The 20,646-nt window shown below is 47.0% G+C and overlaps 1 protein-coding gene across 1 annotated transcript in view; it reads left to right on the plus strand.

The window, feature by feature from the left end:
* The first annotated feature begins 8,017 nt into the window (after nucleotides 1-8,017).
* KCNH4 (potassium voltage-gated channel subfamily H member 4) overlaps nucleotides 8,018-20,646 on the plus strand; it is a 325,608-nt gene continuing 312,979 nt past the window's right edge. Inside the window, exon 1 of the mRNA XM_030220488.1 lies at nucleotides 8,018-8,093. Within this exon, the coding sequence (XP_030076348.1) occupies nucleotides 8,018-8,093 (76 nt within the window). The remainder of the gene's footprint in view (nucleotides 8,094-20,646) is intronic.

A 20,646-nucleotide genomic window follows, 5' to 3' on the forward strand; every position in this document is an offset into this window, starting at 1 on the left:
TTCCACTCAATTGCAGAGTTCAACCGCCCCCCCCCCCCCCCCCCCCCCCGAGAGACTGTATTTAATTTAAATATCTACTGCTGTTCTCTCGGCCTCAATTTGCTGTGAACATTGCCCCTGCGATCACTAAAAGTCAATTGCTCCAGCACAAAGCAATGAAAATCAGTAAAATGATGGTTATATTCCAAACAATGTGCTACAAGAGGCTCCAGTAACTTGCCTGAAGCCACACAATATGGTTTTAAGTTTTTTAATGCCTTGTTTTAAGCTGAGGAGAAGTTTGGCCAATATAATAGGAGTGGCCTAGTGGTTAGGGTGGTGGACTTTGGTCCTGGGGAACTGAGTTCGATTCCCGGCACAGGCAGCTCCTTGTGACTCTGGGCAAGTCACTTAACCCTCCATTGCCCCATGTAAGCCGCATTGAGCCTGCCATGAGTGGGAAAGTGCAGGGTACAAATGTAACAAAAAAAAAATTGCATGGGCATGTCAGCAAATAAATCACACAGCTTGAAGTGCAGGACGTCACAGCTCTTAGTATAACAGTCAGGCCAGTATTTGTGTCTGTGAAGATCGAAGCCTCAGTCATTAAAGCACAAACAGAGCAATGACTGCAATTGTTGTTGTGATTTCAATTATCCCAATATATGATGGTTAAATGCCATATCAGGTAGTGCTAGGGAGGTAAAATTCCTTGACATGATAAATGACTGCTTCCTGGAACCGACAAGAGAGGGAGCTATTTTAAATCTAATCCTCAGTGGAATGCAGGATTTAGTACAAGAAGTAATGTGGTGTTTGGGTACTCTGGGAAACAGTCATCATAACATGATCAAATTTGACTTAATAACTGGAGTCCAGTCACTAAGGAAATCTACAGTAGCAGCATGCAATTTTTGAAAGGGTAGCTATGATAAAATGGTTGAAAAAAAAAAAAGCTAAAAGGTTCAGCTGCAAAGGTTAGGACTTTAAATCAGGCGTGGACACTGTTTAAAAATATCATTTTGGAAGCCCAGACCAGATATGTTCCATGTATTAATAAAGGTGGAAAGAAGAGCAAACAACAGCCAACATGGTTAAAGGGAGAAGTGAAAGAGGTTATTAGAGCCAAAAGAACATCTTTCAGACTATGGAAAGGAAAGATCCGAATGAAGAAAACAAGAAGCAACAAAAGCACCAGCAAGTTATATGCAATGCATTGATAAAGAAGGCCAAAGGAGAATACGTGAGTCAGGGCGTTTTTTGAGGGGATACTGAGTACCGGCACCTTTTCCATTGTCTGCTAAAATTGACCCATGGACCGCAAGTTTTAATGAAAGAGCTCAGACTCTACACACCAATTCTGCCTTGTCATAGATTCTGGGACTGGTTGCAGGGGGCCTGGCTATTGTGGGGTGGCTTGCTCAGTCGTCACCCCAACCCTGAAGGGTGGCCTAGCATTTGAGTACCGGCACCTTTTCCATTGTCTGCTAAAATTGACCCATGGACCCCAAGTTTTAATGAAAGAGCTCAGACTCTACACACCAATTCTGCCTTGTCATAGATTCTGGGACTGGTTGCAGGGGGCCTGGCTATTGTGGGGTGGCTTGCTCAGTCGTCACCCCAACCCTGAAGGGTGGCCTAGCATTTGAGTACCGGCACCTTTTCCATTGTCTGCTAAAATTGACCCATGGACCCCAAGTTTTAATGAAAGAGCTCAGACTCTACACACCAATTCTGCCTTGTCATAGATTCTGGGACTGGTTGCAGGGGGCCTGGCTATTGTGGGGTGGCTTGCTCAGTCGTCACCCCAACCCTGAAGGGTGGCCTAGCATTTGAGTACCGGCACCTTTTTTGCTAGAAAAAAAACGCACTGACGTGAGTAAACATGTGGATAAAGGTGATCTGGTCTATGTTGTGTATCTATATTTTCAGAAAACATTTGACAAAGTTCCTCATGAAAGAAAAAATGAAAGAGTCATGAGTAGGAGGCAATGTTCTGTTGTGGATTAGATATTGGTTGATAGATAGAAAACAGAGGGTAAGATTAACTGAGCAATTCTGTCAGTGGAGGAGGGTGAATAGTGGAGTGCTCCAAGGATGTGTACTGGAACCAGTGCTATTTAACATATTTATTAATGATCTCGAAATGGGATCAACAAATGAGATGATTAAATTTGCAGATGGCATAAAACTATTCAGAGCTGTTAGAATGCATGCGGATTGTGAAAAATTGCAGGAAGAGCTTAGTAAATCCAAACGGCAGATGAAATGTAATGTGGACAAATGCAAAGTGATGCGCATTGGGAAGAATAATCCAAATCATAGCTACTTGATGCTAAGATCCATCTTAGGAGTCAGCACCCAAGGAAAAGATCTAGGTGTCATCGTAGACAATATGCTGAAATCTTCTGTCCAGTGTGTGACGGTGGTCAAAAAAGCAAACAGCATGCTGGAAATTATTAGGAAAGGGATAAAAAATAAGGCAAAGAATATTATAATGCCTCTGTGTCGCTCCATGGTGCGACCACACCTTGTATAATGTGGGCAGTTCTGGTCACCATATCTTTAAAAAGATATAGCAGAATTAGAAAAGATTCAAAGCATGGCGGCCAAAATGATTAAGAGGATGGAACTTCTCTCAAATGAGGAAAGGTTTAAGAGGTTAGGACTCTTCAGCTTGGAAAAGAGACGGCTGAGGGGGGGATTTGATGGAGGTCTACAAAATACTTATTGGTGTAGAATGGGTAAATGTAAATTGATTTTTTACTTTTTCAAAAAGTGCGAAGAATAGAGGGACACTCAAGGAAGTTACATGGTACTACTTTTAAAACAAACAGGAGGGAAGGAGCGTACTTAAATGTCTGCTTTTTGAGTTGCGCAGCTGGATTCTACCTATTGATTTTGCTGTTTCACGGTGAAGAGGAAGTCTAAGGCCTGGTGATAAGGTTTATATTGGAAGATGTACTTGTCCTATTAAATGCAGGCTAGTGGAGCACAAATCTCGTATCAAAACCAACACTTTGGCAGCTCCTATTGTACAACATTGGCTGAATTTTCAACACACATTACATGATTTGCGCTGTCGAACAATTGATAAAGTTGAACTGGGGCAGGAGGGTGGCGACACTGAAAAATTATTACACTACAAAGAACAGCGTTGGATCTTTGTGCTAAATACTTTAGCTCCTGGTGGTTTAAATAATGAATTGGATTGGGCTTCTTAATTTTGATTTTTTTTTTTCATTTCCTGCCCTTATTGGACACTATTGGGATTTTCAAGCATTCTGATTGACTTTCAGGATCATGTTATGAGAGTTTTTAAGGGTCTTGCCGCCATACTTTAAAAATTGATTATGTATGTTGTGTGATGTTGGCAAGTGAGTATCATGTGAATGTTTTGAGCAGTTTTATGCTTTCACGTTCAAAATATTTCCTGTAACGTATATTTTTTTGTTCATATTTTAGAGGACCGAAACCTGTTGCAGCAAGATGTGTAACATTCCGCATATCGGGTAGCGGTCCTACAACCGGAAAATTTAAAGCTAAGTTGCTTTATACTTTAACTTAAAGTTGAAAAGTTTTGAAAAAATGTTTTGGAAAAAAAAGTTTCTATGCACTGAACCGATGTTTCAGTAAAAGTTATTATGGAACAATGAGGAGGCAGTTGAGCAAAGGGTATTCTTGCTCTTGTGAAACGAGTTGCCGCTGAGTTCCTTAAATAACATAATAGTTGAAACCTGCTTGAACTTCTTTTAAGAGTTCATTGGGCATTGGGTTCTAAAATTTGTGATAGGATCTTTGGTGAGGGGCACCTCTGATGGGAACTTGGTTGCAGCCTCCAGCACACTGGACTGGAAAATCAGCATGCCAGCTTTGCACCAATGGCTATGTCACGGACCATGCAGCCCCATCACCCCCAGCTTTTCCTCAGACCAGATATTTGGTGGCAGCATCGGTATAAGATAATGGGCAGATTGTGAGCTCCCAGGGGACAGATGGCTACAGGGTATAATGGTGATGTTGGTGAGTAGTCTGGCCCATACTGTGACCCACAATGCTGCTTCTGTGACCTGCTTTGCATTCTCATGTCTAGGTAACTGTAGCTACATTACTAGATAATCCCCTTTGGTCATTTCACCTTCAAAATCTTCCCCTAATCCCCAGAGGGACAGTGGCTGAGCTTATGGCTGTAGGGCATCTGGAAGTGGGGCCCTTCCTGATCTCAATCAAGAGGACAAATATTGACCTGTCAGGTCCTGGGGCAGGCCAGCTCCTCAGTTGGTTAGGAGCTAGGCCAGGAATCTGTCAGAGAGACGTGTGCATACAACGGCCACATTTCCTATACATTTCTCTCAGACATTTGTCTTGGGCAGCTCCTCACCAACTGAGGAGCTGACCTGGCCCCAGGACCTGGCAGGGCCATATCTGGCCTCATGAGTCAGCTCGGGAATGGCCCCACTCCAAGATGTGTTACAGCCATGGCCTGGGAGAAGGGAATGGAAAGGGTGACTGCAGTCCTATGTGGTTGTCCCTTCCCCTCTCCCCTCAGACAACTAGGTAACAGCTTCTATAGACCTTACACATGTGTCAGGTGCTGTGGTTGGCAACCTTAGTTACACTTTTATCCCTGGCAGTGGCAGGCCTTACGACAATTGCCATCACCTAATTTCTGCCTACTGGAGGCACAGCATGATGGTTTCAGGTGTGGACTGGGCTCCTTGGGGGGGGGGAGGGGAAGTTTGGGGTCCTACAGGGCCTTCTTCTGCTCCAAGGCTCATTAGATCCCTCTCAGCACAGCCATCTGGAGGAGAACCAGGGAGTCCCCCCTCCTCAGCCTCCAGAGATTGAGGGGTGAGTGGCACCTCCCAGGGCCCAGTGTCTATTTCTACTTCCTCCCCTGCTCTCTCGGGGGTGGTCTGGTCCTAGGCACCCTGATCCAGGGTGGGCTGGTCCTGGGCAGGCTGTTCCGGGGTGGGCTGGTCATAGACAGGTTGGAGGGTGCCTTGGGTGTGTAAAAGGTTTGCAATTGAGATTAACACATCCTACATGGCTTGTTTCATGGTGCAACTGGCTCTTGGGAAGCAGGGATAGGGACAACTGGGGGCAGTTGTTACCTGGGGAACATGTCTGAGGTGTAGCATGAATGAGATGACACAGCAGGGATCTGTGGAGACAATGCTATCAGAGCTGTGTGTCGGCTGAGATGGTGGTCTGGCTATGGGCAAGCAGGAAGGATTCTAGCCCTGCTGGAGGGCCCTGGGTGAGCAGGCCCTGGCTGGAAGGTAATATGGCACTGTGCTATGCATGGATGGAGCCATTGTTACCATTTTATTGTGAGGGATGTGGGGGTTTGTGCATCCTCATGCTTATGTGTCCTACAGCTGGGGACCCTATCAGAGCTGCTCATCTTTCTGGCCTCCTCTGCTGGAACCCCCAGGAGAAAGGCAGGTTCCAGCTATCAAGGTGGGAAACCTAGGTTCGGGGGCATCTATCTGTGGGGTATTGATGCTAGCTGTTTTAGGGCCCTCACTGTTGGCAGTGGGTGCACATCACCCCATGACTCATGTCTATACTTATTATTCCTCACATAGCCTGTGACAGTTTGCAACGTGCAGATGTGTGTGGGGGGGGGGGGGGGGATGGGGGGGAAGTGGGCATATATTAAGGGAAGGGGAATGGGATTTGATATACTACCTTTCTGTGGTTACAAGCAAAGCGGTTTACATACAGGTAGTTATTTTGTACCTGGGGCAATGGAGGGTTAAGTGACTTACCCAGAGTCACAAGGCACTGCAGTGGGAATTGAACCTGGTTTTCAGGCCACTGCAGTATTAGGCTACTCCTCCACTCCACTCCACACTCCACTCCACAGATGCTGTGTGAATTGAGGTGGCCATGAGGACAGAGGTGGCATGGAGGGGCATAATCGAACGGCACTAGCCAAATAGATGGCCGGTTATCTATTTGGCCGGTGCCGCAAAGAGCAGTCCCAAACCGTATTATCGAAAAAGATGGCCGGCCATCTTTTGTTTTGATAATACGGTTGGGGCCGGCCAAATGTCAGAGATGGCCGGGTTTCAGATGGCCGGTATCGGTTTTCGCTGATAATGGAAACCGATGCCGGCCATCTCAAACCCGGCCAAATCCAAGTAGTAAATTTAAAATGAATCAGAGAAAATATTTCTTCACTAAATGTATAATTTAACTCTGGAATTTGTTGCCAGAGAATGTGGTAAAGGTGGTGAGCTTAACAGGGTTTTAAAAAGATTTGGACGACTTCCTAAAGGAAAAGTCCATAGACCATAATTAAAATGGACTTGGGAAAAATCCATTGCTTATTTCTGGGATAAGCAGCATAAAATGTTTTGTACTTTTGGGGGATATTGCCAAGTATTTGTGACCTGGATTGGCCACTGTTGGAAACAGGATGCTGGGCTTGATGGACCTTTGGTCTGTCCCAGTATGGCAATATTTATGTAATTATGCTAGGAGGTGGGGGATGGACAGTGGGGTAAAGCAGGTGTACCTTTGGGTGGCTCAATGTACTTTAGTGAGCTGCTACCAATGTTTCCATCAATATGGAGGCATGGGCCAGGATGCGGTGACTGGAGGGGGGGGGGGAGGGGCTGTTAGTAGGTCCAGATATATGCAGCCCCTCATTTCTTGATTTGTGGACCAGTGCCATCATTGCACATTTTACGTAGTGTATTTCGATTAATGGAAATGTTTATCTCCAAACGTCTATGACGTTTTTGGTGCATCTCCTTTCAAAACAATTTTCGAATATCATAAAACATTTTTTTCTTCAGTTATGGACTTCTGCTTTTATACATTTTTGCCATTTGAACTTCATTTTGAAGATGACCTTCCACATACATTACCCTTACACTTCATGACAGGGATGTGCATTCATGAATGAACATCCCTGTCATGAAGTGTACAAGACAATTAAACTATGGTAGGTTTGGCTTGGTCTGTAATTTAAAATGAACTACCCCCCCCCCCCCCCCCCAAAAAAAAAAAAAAATTGTTTTATTTTGTTTTGATCAATTTTGTTTTTAGCACACATAATTGTAAATGGCTCTAAGATGGTTATTATTAGACACATATATGGGGTATTATTTTATGATAATGTTCTGTTGTTGGTATTGGTTTATTTTGATACTGTTTTCATGTTTTAATGGCCTTGATTTGTGGTTTTGTGTTTGACTTTTATACTTTGTAACTATGGACTATTATGTGAACCTTTCTAATTGTATAAGAAATACAGTATTTGAAATATTATAAATAAATAGCACGCACTATGATGAAATGAATGCATATTTATTGCAAATAATGCATTTTTAAACATGAAACTTAAGAAAGCAACAAAACAAAACACCAAAAAAACATAAATTCAAAACATTTTAAAAGACCCAAACAAATTCAAAGAACAAAACAACAACAACAACAACAAACAACCCTATACTGTAATGACTCAGCGTCCTGGAGAAGGATTTGTGGGGTGATCTTGGGAAGGAAATAAACTCCTGGTAGATCTTAGTAGATATATGACAAGTCTTGTCCATCATAAGCAAAATGAAGATTGTAGCTGATGGAGCAGTGCAACAGGTGAGACACCGAGGAGAGGGAGGGATCAGGCATTGGAAAGGAGCATCGACAGAGATCGCAGTAGGCATTCAGGCAGGGGGCGGAAGGCAATGAGAGAAAAGTGAGAGAGGAGGCTGCAGACGGAGATAATTGGAGAGATACGGAAAGGGAGGGAAGAAGGAACTGTGAGACAGTTGAGAGAGAGAGAGAGAGCGAGGATGCACCTGCTGGCATAGTTACCATCAATAAAAGCAGCCCTGAGAGAAGAAGCATGCACAGGCTGAACCGAAAATGTAAAACTGCATTGATTAAGTGGAAAGAAGCCCGAAGCTGTGGGACTGAAGCCCGGCATGTGCTGGCCAGAGCCCGATCTCACCTCCTCTGCTGCTAACAGCAGCCTTCTGGGGATATTTGGCTGCCCTAATGGTTTAATTGAAGCGGAGGCATCATGCCTGTGATGAAAGGGCTGCTGGCACCTCAGAATACCTTCCTCGACACCATCGCCACCAGATTCGACGGGACACGTAAGTCTTTAACTCCATTTCATTCAACGCCCCCTCCCCAGCCTTTTAAACGCGGGGTTGCTTTAAGAGAATTTGCTAAGCCCTAGGACGAGGATCAGATGGCATCTGGCCAAAGATAAGAGGAAGAGAGATTTTAATTGCTGGTGTCTGGCACCCGGGAATCCAACTTTTGTGCTTCTGAAAAAGGAACAAACATTTAGAATAAAGTTCCTTGCGTTTGCTACCTTGCTGCAAAAGGAGCTGGTTGTTTTGTTCGGGGCTTTGCCTCATCCAGGGATTCATTATACTGTAGTCAATAGCCCGGAGGGGATTTGCAGCTGCTTTCTTTCCTCCTTCGCCTTGCACCGAGCGGGCTCTGCTAAAGAGTTTTTCGCACCTCTTTTTAAACATAGAAAGCAAGTGACAAGTGAGAAGGGAAGCAAGACCTGCTAAAGCCTGCCTTGAAGTGCAGAGAGGTCAGCCAAGGTCATTGATGGTCTTTGCTTTGCTAGCTGTGTGATAAGCATTTTAATAGAGGCATTCAAATACCTCAAAGGTACAAGAAACAAACCTGGTGTTGAGAGCAAGCGATTATAATATGAGAGGAATAGAGGAACAGACTCAGGAATAACATCAAGAAAATATTTCTTCACAGGAGGGCTGATAGATTTATTAAATGGCCTCCCTGTGCAGGCATATTACACAAATAGAATTCAAGAAAGCCTTGCATACTTACAGGAGAAGTAAAGAGAAAATCAGAGATCAACTGAGGTCTTCAGACACAGAAAGGAAATAGGGCAGATCGGATGAGCTGTTATATTCTGTGTTGCTTTGTTTCCAGAACCAGTTGGGAAAACAGGAGATCCCCTGGGTGCAGAACCTCTCAGGAAATGTTTCCACCCCTTTTGGAAACCCTTTTCCCTTCTATTTCTTATAAATGCTTTGCTATAAGACTCAAAAGGAATGTAATCTGAGTGGTTAAAAGCGAGGTACAGCAGGGCAGCTCACCTGGAACGTGAAGGGCGTGGAAGTTGCCAATTTAGACAACATCTGTGCTGTCATGTGTGTGTATCACTAATTACATAGGTGGTCTACTAGAGCGGTTTGATTATTTTTTGGAATAACATAAGAAGATTTGGTCTCTTCTCAATTTAAAAAAAGACCTGAAAATAAACCAGCCGATATTCAAAGACACTTACCCATTTAGCAGATGCTGCTGGCCAGACTATGCAGTGGCACTAACTGGAGTGGAGGAGTAGCCTAGTGGTTAGTGCTGTCGAACAGAACATCGAACGTTGCTACTATTTGAGATTCTACATGGAATGTTGTTGAGTGGCCTAGTGGTTAGAGCACCCATCTTGTAATCCTGAGGTGGCCAGTTCAAATCCCGCTGCTGCTCCTTGTGATCTTGGGCAAGTCACTTAACCCTCCATTGCCTCAGCTACAAACTTAGATTGTGAGCCCTCCTGGGACAGAGAAATATCCAGAGTACCTGAATGTAACTCATCTTGAGCTACTACTGAAAAAGATGTGAGCAAAAGCTAAATAAATAAATACTCCACTGACCACCTCAGCACTATGGGGACAGTGCTGGAGCAGCTACAGCACAGCTTAGGAGGTTATCCAGTTAGCAGCTATATTAGACTGCTAAGCCAGTGCCCTAATTTGATCTGGTTAGCTATTCTGTATGTTTAGGAGAGGCATTGGGGGGGGGGGGGGCAGTTTTATAAGTGAGGGCCAACTTTTAAGTGCCCTGGTGTGGCATGGCCAGACCCTATTCTAGAATGGCATCTGGGCACCAAGATTCTGTTATAGAATTCTAGTGTAAATCAGCATTAATGCACCTAAAACATCCTCAATTCGGTGGCGTAGCAAGGGGGGGGGCGGGAGGGGCGGTCCGCCCCGGGTGTCAGCTCGGGGGGGGGGGGGGGGGTGCTCCCCGCCAGCTCCCCCCCGGGTGCAGCATGATGACACCCCCCCTCGGCACATCATTACCCCCCCCCCCCGACCCAGTGCCTAGCCTCCTCAGCTCCCTCCAACCAGCTCCCGCACCCTACCTTTAAAAAGATTTCGGAAGCCATGGAGAGGCGAGGCGCAGCGCCTCGTGCCTGCATGTAAAAAAAGCGTGGATCGTCATCGGGCTTTCCCTCACGCTGTCTGTCCCACCCTCCGCTGACGCAACTTCCTATTTCCGCAAGGACGGGACAGACAGCGTGAGGGAAGGCCCGATGACGATCCATGCTTTTTTTACATGCAGGCGCGAGGTGCTACACCTCACCTCTCCATGGCTTCCGAAATTTTTTTAAAGGTAGGGTGCGGGAGCTGGTTGGAGGCAGCTGAGGAGGCTAGGCACTGGGTCGGGGGGGGGGGGGGGTTGATGCGCCGAGGGGGGGTGTCATCGTGCTGCACCCGGGGGGGGGGGGGTGCAACGGCGAACCGCCCTGGGTGGCAGCCCTCCTTGCTATGCCACTGCCTCAATTACACCAGCCAGAGACCTAGCGTGAATGTGGGCAGTAAATCTGGCAGGGTGCATATAAATCACAGTAGTTTCTGTAAGTTACAAATGTAAGCTGCAGACCTGTCCATGCTCCACCGTTGTGAACCTCCCCCCCCCCCCACCTGCATTTACACGCTTTCCCTCTTACACACATTCTTACAGAATAATGCTTAGTCACTTTGCTACCACTTACTTGTGAAAGTGATAGTAAACTGTACGAAGTGGAGGATGAGCCTAGTAGTAGTTAAAGCATCAGTGGTGGCTGGTTCAAATCCCACTGCTGCTCCTTGTGATCTTGGGCAAATCACTTTGCCTCCATTACCTCAGGTACATAGAAACATGATGGCAGATAAAGGCCATATGACTCATCCATAGTAACATAGTAACATAGTAGATGACGGCAGAAAAAGACCTGCACGGTCCATCCAGTCTGCCCAACAAGATAAACTCATATGTGCTAGTTTTTTGTGTATACCTTACCTTGATTTGTACCTGTCTTTTTCAGGGCACAGACCGTATAAGTCTACCCAGCACTATCCCCGCCTCCCAATCACCAGCCCTGGCACAGACCATATAAGTCTGCCCAGCACTAGCCCCGCCTCCCAACCACCAGCCCTGGCACAGACCGTATAAGTCTGCCCAGCACTAGCCCCGCCTCCCAACCGTCTCTGCCACCCATTCAAGGCTAAACTCCTGAGGATCCCTTCCTTCTGCACAGGATTCCTTTATGTTTATCCCACGCATGTTTGAATTCCGTTACCGTTTTCCTCTCCACCACCTCCTGCGGGAGGGCATTCCAAGCATCCACCACCCTCTCCGTGAAAAAATACTTCCTGACATTTTTCCCCTAATTCTTCCTGTTCCTAAGCGATCCCACATGCTTATCCCATGCCTTTTTAAACTCTGAAACAGTCCTCGACTCCACCACCTCCACCAGGAGGCCATTCCACGCCTCCACCACCCTTTCTGTGAAATACTTCCTATTCCCTCTCTACTTTGTTGTATGCCATCTCATTCCAGAGCTCTCCTTCATTTGGAAAAGGTTCTCTTCCTGTACATAAATGCCTTTGAGATATTTAAACGTTTCTATCATGTCTCCTCTCTCCCTCCTCTCTTCCAGCATATACATGTTGAGGTTCATAAGCCTGTCCCTATAATTTTTGCATTCAAGACCGCTTACTAATTTCGTAGCTGCCTTCTGGACCGACTCCATCCTGTTTATATCTTTCTGTAGGTGCGGTCTCCAGAACTGCACGCAGTACTCCAAATGAGGCCTCACCAGAGACTTATACAACGGCACTATCACCTCATTTTTCCTGCTGGTCATGCCTCTCTTTATGCACCCAAGCATCCTTCTGGCTACAAAATTAGATTGTGAGCCCTCCAGGGACAGAGAAATACCCAAATCCCCAGTGTATCTGAATGTAACTCACCTTGAGCTACTACTGAAAAAGGCATGTAAACAGGGCTGTCCTATTATAGACTTGCTCATATGTGGACATCACTGTTCCCTCTAAGCCGAGCAGGAGTCCTCCACCTATAGTCCTGCCAGTAGAGGGTGCTGTTTCACTATTCAATAGTGAGGGATAGGCAAGCACTGGAGGACTCCAGGGAACCTGCCTGTCCCTAGCAATTGGAAACATAATCCAGCTTATTTTCGAAAGAGAAGGCCGGCCATCTTCCGACACAAATCGGGAGATGGCCGGCCATCTCTCAAGGCCGGCAAAATCAGCATAATCGAAAGCTGATTTTGGCTGGCCTCAACTGCAGTCCATCGCGGAGCCGGCCAAACTTCAAGGGGGCATGTCGGCAGGGTACAGAAGGCGGGACAGGGGCGTGGTACGAGATGGCTGGCTTCGCCCGATAATGGAAAAAAGAAAGCTGGCCCTGACGAGCATTTGGCCGACTTTATTTGGTCCCTTTTTTTTCAGGTCCAAGTCCCAAAAAAGTGCCCGAACTGACCAGATGACCACCGGAGGGAATCAGGGGTGACCTCCCCTGACTCCCCCAGTGGTCACTAACCCCCTCCCACCCTCAAAATAGAACTTTAAAAACTTTTTTTGCCAGCCTCTATGCCAGCCTCAAATGTCATACCCAGCTCCCTGACCGCAGTATGCTGGTCCCTGGAGCAGTTTTTAGTGGGTGCAGTGCACTTCAGGCAGGTGGACCCAGGCCCACCTCCCCCCCCCAGCTGTTACACTTGTGGTGTAAATGGGAGCCCTCCAACCCCCCCGCAAAACCTACTGTACCCACATGTAGGTGCCCCTCTTCACCCATAAGGGCTATGGTAGTGGTGTAGAGTTGTTGGAGTGGGTTTTGGGGGGATTTGGGGGGCTCAGTATGCAAGGTAAGGGAGCTATGCACCTGGGAGCTATTTGTTTTTTAAATTTTTAGAAGTGCCCCCTAGGGTGCCCGGTTGGTGTCCTGGCATGTCAGGGGGACCAGTGCACTACAAATGCTGGCTCCTTCCACGACCAAATGCCTTGAATTTGGCCGGGTTTGAGATGGCCGGCCTCGGTTTCCATTATCGGCAAAAACCGAGGCCGGTCATCTCTGACATTTGGCCGACCCCAACCGTATTATCGAAACAAAAGATGGCCGGCCATATCGTTCGAAAATACGGTTGGCCCCGCCCCTTCGCGGCACCATCCTTGGAAATGGGCGCCCTTAGAGATGGCTGGCCCCGTTCGAAAATGCCCCTCAATGTTGCATGTATATTTCTCTCATGCATATTCATTGTAGAAAAGCTGGCTGGTTGGGGGGGGGGGGCCTCCAGGACAGGTTTGGGAAGCACTGCTTTATACAATTACTCCCAATAAGTCTAAAGCATCTGCAGAATCTCTTGATGGGGGGGGGGGGGGGGGTCTTTTACTAAGTCACGGTAGCGTTTTTAGCTTACGGTAGAAATTAGCTGGCAGTAAACACTGAGATGCCCATTATATTCCTATGGGCATCTCAGCGTTTACCACTGCAGGGGGGGGGGGGGGTTCACATGGGTGGAGCATGGACAGGGCTGCAGCTTACATTTGTAACTTACAGAAACTACTGTGATTTACATGCACCCTGCCAGATTTGGAGATCACAAAGCCAGATCAGTGAATCACAAGGGTGGCAGGACCAGCTTAAGACAAGGGCAAAGTAAGCATGTATCTAGGGCCTAACTATGTACAGGGGCCCTGTCAGATGTGGTCAGGAGGACTCAAGGACTGCCAATTGTCTAGATTTCTCAGGATTCTACAGATTTGTAGCCAAAGGATGGCAAAAAAGTGGATATTTCTGAGAGTTTTACCCTCAATAGTTCTCCAGTCCTCCGTCCTACCTGAGTGAACCTGCTTTGTAAGCTTCCACGTAGGATCCAGGCAATGGATGAGATGAGTACATTAGCCACAAGAAGGAGTGTGTGAGCTAGGGGGAAGTTTCTGTGCAATGCATCTTCTATGGGGGAGGCTGAGCTTTGCAAGGCTCCTTGGAGAGATCTGGTGGAACCGGTGAGTGTGTGTCCTGGTGTGAGGGTTGCTGAGAAGTAGGAATGTAGAACGAATGGGGAAAATGGGAGAAGTCTGCTACTGTAGACTGAGAAAATTAGCTGCCTGCAAATGTAAGAATTTTACGTGATTTAGTTTTATTTCTTTAAAATATTTATAAACTGTTCATTCGACAGTTCTCAGCAGTGTTCAAAATAAAACATACTCAATTATTAAAGCAAACAAAAAATATGATAAAATTAAATCTTAGATCATCCAAATATAATGACATAAATAAAACAATCACTTGTGTCTCCAAAGTAAGCTTTTAGATGTTTACAAAATTGCAGTAAAACTGTCGTCTTTCTGGATGTCCACTAGAAAATGACACAGGGACAAAGTTTGTCCTCGTCCCTGCCCCATTCCCATGGGTACTGTCTCCAACCCCGCAGGTTCTGTCTCTGTCCCCGTCCAGGCCCCGCGGGCCCTGTCTCCGTCCCTGCCCCATCCCCGCAGGTTCTGTCCCCATCCCCGCCCCATCTCCATGGGCTCATCTACAGAAGCCTCGAACACTTAAGACTTTATATTTGAATGTTTTTATTAAAGTATAAAAATGAACAATATCCTGTGCAACTGTTGTTTATAAATCACAAATAGAAAACAACAGTAACAATGAGCAACGTCTCAGCATTGGGAATCTACCTAGGACCAGCCTATCTCGGAAAGCCTTCTTTAAGGATTCAACATATAACCTAAAGTCCTTCCTAATAACATATCCGTGGACCATTTTAGACTCTTTAATTTTCCCTTTTTCTTTTTTTACCCTATTCCTTCTATCCTATCTAATTTGATTGTAATTGTATAACAACTGGTCTGGCGTTAGCCTCATCAGTACATTGTAAGCCACTTTGTGCCTGCAAAACTGTGGGAAAAAGTGGGGTATAAATGTGCAAAATAAAATAATAACCCCAACCACCACCTCTTCCATCCCCAACAATAGCTGACTTCTACTACCCCAAAGAATCCACCCTGTTAAAATGTCCAGGGGTACAAAATACAACCTGTTCTGTATGCCCTAGCAGGGGAGAAATATGCCTTATAAAGCACTGTTATGATTTTTTAATCTGTGAATGAAGAAGTCATCAACAATGTCAGGATTCAGTCTAGCTCTCCTGTGTTCCACAGTCCCTCTTGCAATAGAAGATGTCTTCTCATAAGATGTGCTGGTAGCAGGAATGTACAGGATCCTCCATTCAAATTTTGCCAATTGTGGCCAGCATGTTTGCTTGTTTTTCCAAAAAAATCAAAATATCGTGTGATTCGCTCAAAAATAAAAAAAATCTCCAGTTCATTAACAGGCTTCAAAGTAGAGAATGACACGGGGACAAAGTTCATCCCCTTCCCAGAGGGCTCTGTCCCCATCCCCCCCCCCTCCGTCCCCGCGGTATCTGTCCCTATCCCCACCCTGTCCCCGTGTCATTCTGTAATATTCATAACATCGGTCCTGCTATATAAAATATAGAGGAGCGAGAGATATTTAAACTGATAGAATTAGATTAAATGCACTTGCATCAACGATATGAGTTGGTTAGTAGATTCATAATGTTGATGCAAGTGCATTTAATATTTTGAAAATCGATACCAAAACTTTAAATTGAATGCACCATTTAACTGGGAGCCAGTGGAGCGCTTTTAAAATTGGTGAAATATTAGTAACGAGCAACTCCTGTAAGTAACTATGCTGCCACATTTTGTGCCACTGCAGGGACTGTAATAGGCATGCTGGACAACCCAATAACAAAGCGTTACAGTAGTCAAAATGGTTGATGGTTGGCAGAGCTGATGGGGGACTGAATGTATATATGAACAGCAGACACCAGGACAGCATCAGAAGGGAAAGTGTCAGAGCCGTAGTGAGGGGAGCTGACACCCAGGGCGGGTCGCCACTGCGCACCCCCCCCCCCCCCGGGGTGCATACCTCCCCCCCCCCCGGAGCGCAGACCTGTGGCGAGGGATGGGCGGGAGGGCCGATCCGCCCCGACTGCACGTTGCTGGGGTGTGTCGGCTCCGCACTGGTTCACTGCTCTCTCTGTCCCGGAACAGAGAGGGCAGTGCACCAGTGCGGAGCCGACACCCCTCAGCGGCATGCACCCGGGGCGGACCGCCCCCCCTTCCTACGCCACTGGAAAGTGTATGTCTGTCTATCTGAAAAGGGATAGCGGGCATGCCTGTGCATGTATGTGCCTGAAGAGTGACAGTGCATTGCACATATGTATCTGAAAAGTAAGAGAGTGTTTCTGAAGAATGAAAGCATTTATGAATGTTTCTGAACACTGAGAGTGCATGCATGTGCCTGTGTGTGTATGACAGAAGAGCAAGAGAGTGTATGCGTTTGTGTGTATGTGTACGCATATCAGGGGCGTATCTGCGTGGGGCCTCAGGGGCCTGGGCCCCCGCAGATTTTGCCCTGGACCCCCCTACCGCCATCAACCCTCCCCCGCTGCCATTGCTTACTTTTGCTGGCGGGGGACCCCAACCCCCGCCAGCCGAGGTCTGCTTCCACCTGCCGCAAAAACTTCTTCTTCAGCCGGCGGGGGACCCCAAACCCCCACCAGCCGCCCCGCGGTGTTTAAAATTCATCTTCGGCCTCCGTGGCCGTGCTGCTGTGATAGGCGCTGTTGAAATCCACTTCGGAGTCTGACGTCGCAGCACGTACAACGACGTCAGACTCCGAAGTGGATTTCAACAGCGCCTATCACAGCAGCACGGCCACGGAGGCCGAAGATGAATTTTAAACACCGCGGGGCGGCTGGCGGGGGTTTGGGGTCCCCCGCCGGCTGAAGAAGAAGTTTTTACGGCAGGGCAGGTGGAAGCAGACCTCGGCTGGCGGGGGTTGGGGTCCCCCGCCAGCAAAAGTAAGAACGGCAGCGGGGGAGGGTTGGCGGCGGGAGGGGGGTGGAGAGAGTCATTGGTGGCGGTGGGGGCTCGGCGGTGGGGGCTCGGCGGCGGCGGGGGGGGGGCTAAAATGTGCCCCCTCCCTCTGGCTCTGGCCCCCCCTACCGCCGGAGTCCAGATACGCCCCTGACGCATATGTATTTCCAAAGAGCAAGAGTGCCTGCATCCTGTGTCTCTTGGGGAACAGTTTCATAAAAATAGTTTCCTTTGAAAACATGGTCTGGAGTGAAGAAATCCATTGATAGGAATGTACTTTTCTACATACTAAGTGAAGGGAAGTTTACAGCCTGGGGAATTTACCCAGCTACTATTTCGTTACTTGAGGAAACTCCTTTGAAAGCTATCCTAACACTTCCTCCAGTCTGTCTATATCCTTTCAGAAGTACCAAAGAAAGCTATACATAATTTTCTTTATTTTTTTGCATTTGTGATGTTTTTTTCATGTGTAAAACTTTGCCCCAAAGAGTGAGATTTGCAAACAATGTGTCTGAGGTATAAATTTACAATCAGCCCTTGGCATCTCTGGCATTGGAGAGTGAAAATGACTTGTCCAGCTTCCCTGGTCCTCTGTTCATTGATCTCGAAGCATGTGCTTGCATAGTCAACATTAAGACTATCCCGTTCATACCTTAACCTTCATTATCCAACCTGCAACGGGCTTAAGTATATATCCACATATGCTTCATCCTTCTCCTTCATCAGCTCACAATTATGGAATTCCTTGCCAAAAGCTATAAAAACCATTCACAACCATCTAAATTTCAGAAAATCTCTAAAGACTTTGTTATTTGGAAAAGCTTACCCCAAGGACTCAACATGGACACATCCTCCCTTCCCTTCTCTCCCCTGATTTCCCTGTTCCTTTCGTTTCTTCCCCATCCTCTCCTTTGTTTCTTATGTAGGTTTCATGATGTATTAGCTTAATTTACTGCATTGGCGTCCGCCTTTGCAGTGTGATGTAAGCCACATTGGGCCTGACGCAGTTGGGAAAATGTGGGGTATAAATGAGATAATAAATAAATAGTCCCCATGCTCACTCACAAGCTGCTATGGGCATTACACCAAGACCTAGGGCCTGCAATTTCTGGAGAAGTGAAATGTGGGTGGAAGGCCATGAATGAAGATCCTGGGAGGAGGGAAGAGTAGAGCAGGAGAAGAGTAAATGTGACTGGGGGGGGGGGGGGGGGGAAGGGGCAAGAGCTGTTAAAAGAAGTAAAGGGGGTTCATGGTAGGGCCAAGAAATGTATAATGTGTGATAACCACAGTGTCTGCCCTTACATGAGGAGGCCGCCAGAGGGCGCTCTCCCATTGAAAACCTAAAATGTCCTGATCTGGCCCCTAGAGGGAGCCAAAGAGTATAGTCCATGGTAGTGACCAGAAGGAACAGCTAGGGGGTGCTCCTGGCATAGGACTTGTAGTTCCCGGGGAGGCCACCAGGGGGACTCTCTGAGTGGAAGCTGGATAGGTGGAGAAAGTTCTGGGTGCGGACCTTTCTGGAAGCAGGGGGAGAGGCCTAAAGAAAGGTGGAGTGGATTATTGGGCACCCTATAAAAAGCATCCTCTAGCCAAGGGAGAGGAGAGAAGATGGGGGGGGACCTGCAACACCCAGAACTGGAGAATTATAAGCCAGGGACTGAAGAAAGAGGCTGGCGGAAGTAGAGCTCAAGAGAGAGATCAGGAGAAGATTCCCTCCAAAGGGCAAAGAGGTACTTACCTGGTGGGGGCCAGGCAATGGATATGATTGTTATGCACAATTGCTACTGAGACAGAACTAACAGCCGTGGGGGTGGAGGATAGGACCGTAAGGTTAATGTGAATAAAGAAGGTCCTATCCAGGGGAGGAGGCTGTTATACCCTGAGACCCAGATGTCCCCAGTAAATGGTCTCAGGGGGGTGAATCGCAGTAACAGATTAATAGTGGGCAAGCCAGGCCCACAAGACTGTAACCTAGCTAATAAACTGAATTTACATGCAACCAGCTAATTTGCATATTTTTGCAAGCAGAGGAAGCTGGGCTATCTTCCAGAGAAAGATGACCTGGGGGCCCCACCAGAAGAACTGGTAAGGTGGGGTCGGTTACCAGGTGATACAGCGGGGAGGCCGGGCCAGGACTGCAGGTTAAGGAAGAGGTCACCCTGAGGGAAAGGGGAGGACCAAACCTAGAGGCCTGAGTCAATGCAGTCACAGAGAAGTCTGGTTTCAAGGTGGTTCCCTGAGGCAAAAGGCTGGTGAGGCCGGGCCGGAGCCACTAGAGGGCCATTGCACACCAGAGCACTCCTGTGGGGGAGTTACAAAGGGCACTATCCCAGATGGATCCTTGTGGTTGAATAACCCCCTGAAGACAAGGACATCAGAGAATCCCTGCTACCCCTTGACCGTTGAATAACAGTGTCTGGAAGTTGAAACCAAGGGAAGAGCAGAGGGTTGGTGGGACCCAGGCAATAATTTTATCCCCAGCGAAGTGTGCAGAAAGGCCTACTGACTACAGGCGGGTTCTGGGGGACTAGAGAACTCAAAGTGAAGCCGAGTGGAAAAGGCATCAGTCTCCAGAGGAGGTCTCCTGTGTGGGGGATAGTGGGAGCGGTCGAGTTCCAGAGGCAAGTCAGCAGAGTGCTATGAGGTCGCCTGTGTGTCCTTTTTACAAATGTTAATCTTGCTCTGGCCCAGAAAGCCAAATGGATTGAAGGTTCACTGGCCAGGAAGGTCACGTGATTGCTTTCAGAGTATCATCAGTCCTAAAAGTCATCATCGTCTGCAGCCAATCAATAGTTTAATTGAAGAGGAATTATATATGTATTTGCATATCCTCTATAAAGTACATCCTTCTCTCCGTCTTCCTGAGTTGATACCTGGTGGAACAGGAGTTGCAGCACAGCCGCCACATGACAACATAGCCCTCAGTTCTTGCTGTTGAGTTGCCAGGAGCAGCAGTGAGGTTGGGGAGCTCTGAGTAATCAAAAGCACAATGGTTGCCTAGAAACTCTGAGTAGTCTCTGGCATGTCTGGCACTCTGGCTCTGGTACTATTGCAAGGCCTCAGATCCTTTCCAAACATACTGCTTCATCTATGGCTGTTCTACCTGGTGCTGTGTCATTAGTGCTATCCCCTGTTATATAAATGATTTTGATGCGTTTGTACTGAAGATATTTTTTTTTATGGAGTAATTTCACCAAATGGGTTCGTTTTGCATATGCCATCACTTTAACAAGCCAGGGTATGATTACAATCTCTCGATTAACTGCTGGTGCTCTTTTCAAAAATTATATTGTGCTTCCTTCTAACTTCATAGGGTGTAATGTGTGCAGTTATGGGCACCAGGGCTGTGGATGCCTGACCCCCCCCCCCCCCCCCCAACATTCTATTCTGTACTTTATTAAATGTAAAGCAGTAAGCTCCATGCTGCAGATCAGAAGAGGAAGGCAGAAAGAAAGTGTTTTTGGATCCCAGTTACTGCTTCTGCCTCCTCTTGCAGCCCATTGGCTCGCTGTGTCTGACTGATGGGCTGCAGGGAGAGGAGGGAACTGCTGTAGCCACAGTTGCCAGTTGGGAAGGGAAGAACAGCAGTTAGACACTGAGAAAAGGAAAGAAGACATAGAGGCATATTTTCAAAGTACTTAGACTTACAAAGTTACACAGGAACATATGGAACTTAGTAAGT

This window comes from Microcaecilia unicolor, chromosome 12 (genome assembly GCF_901765095.1).
Source record: "Microcaecilia unicolor chromosome 12, aMicUni1.1, whole genome shotgun sequence".
NCBI classification, from domain to species: domain Eukaryota; kingdom Metazoa; phylum Chordata; class Amphibia; order Gymnophiona; family Siphonopidae; genus Microcaecilia; species Microcaecilia unicolor.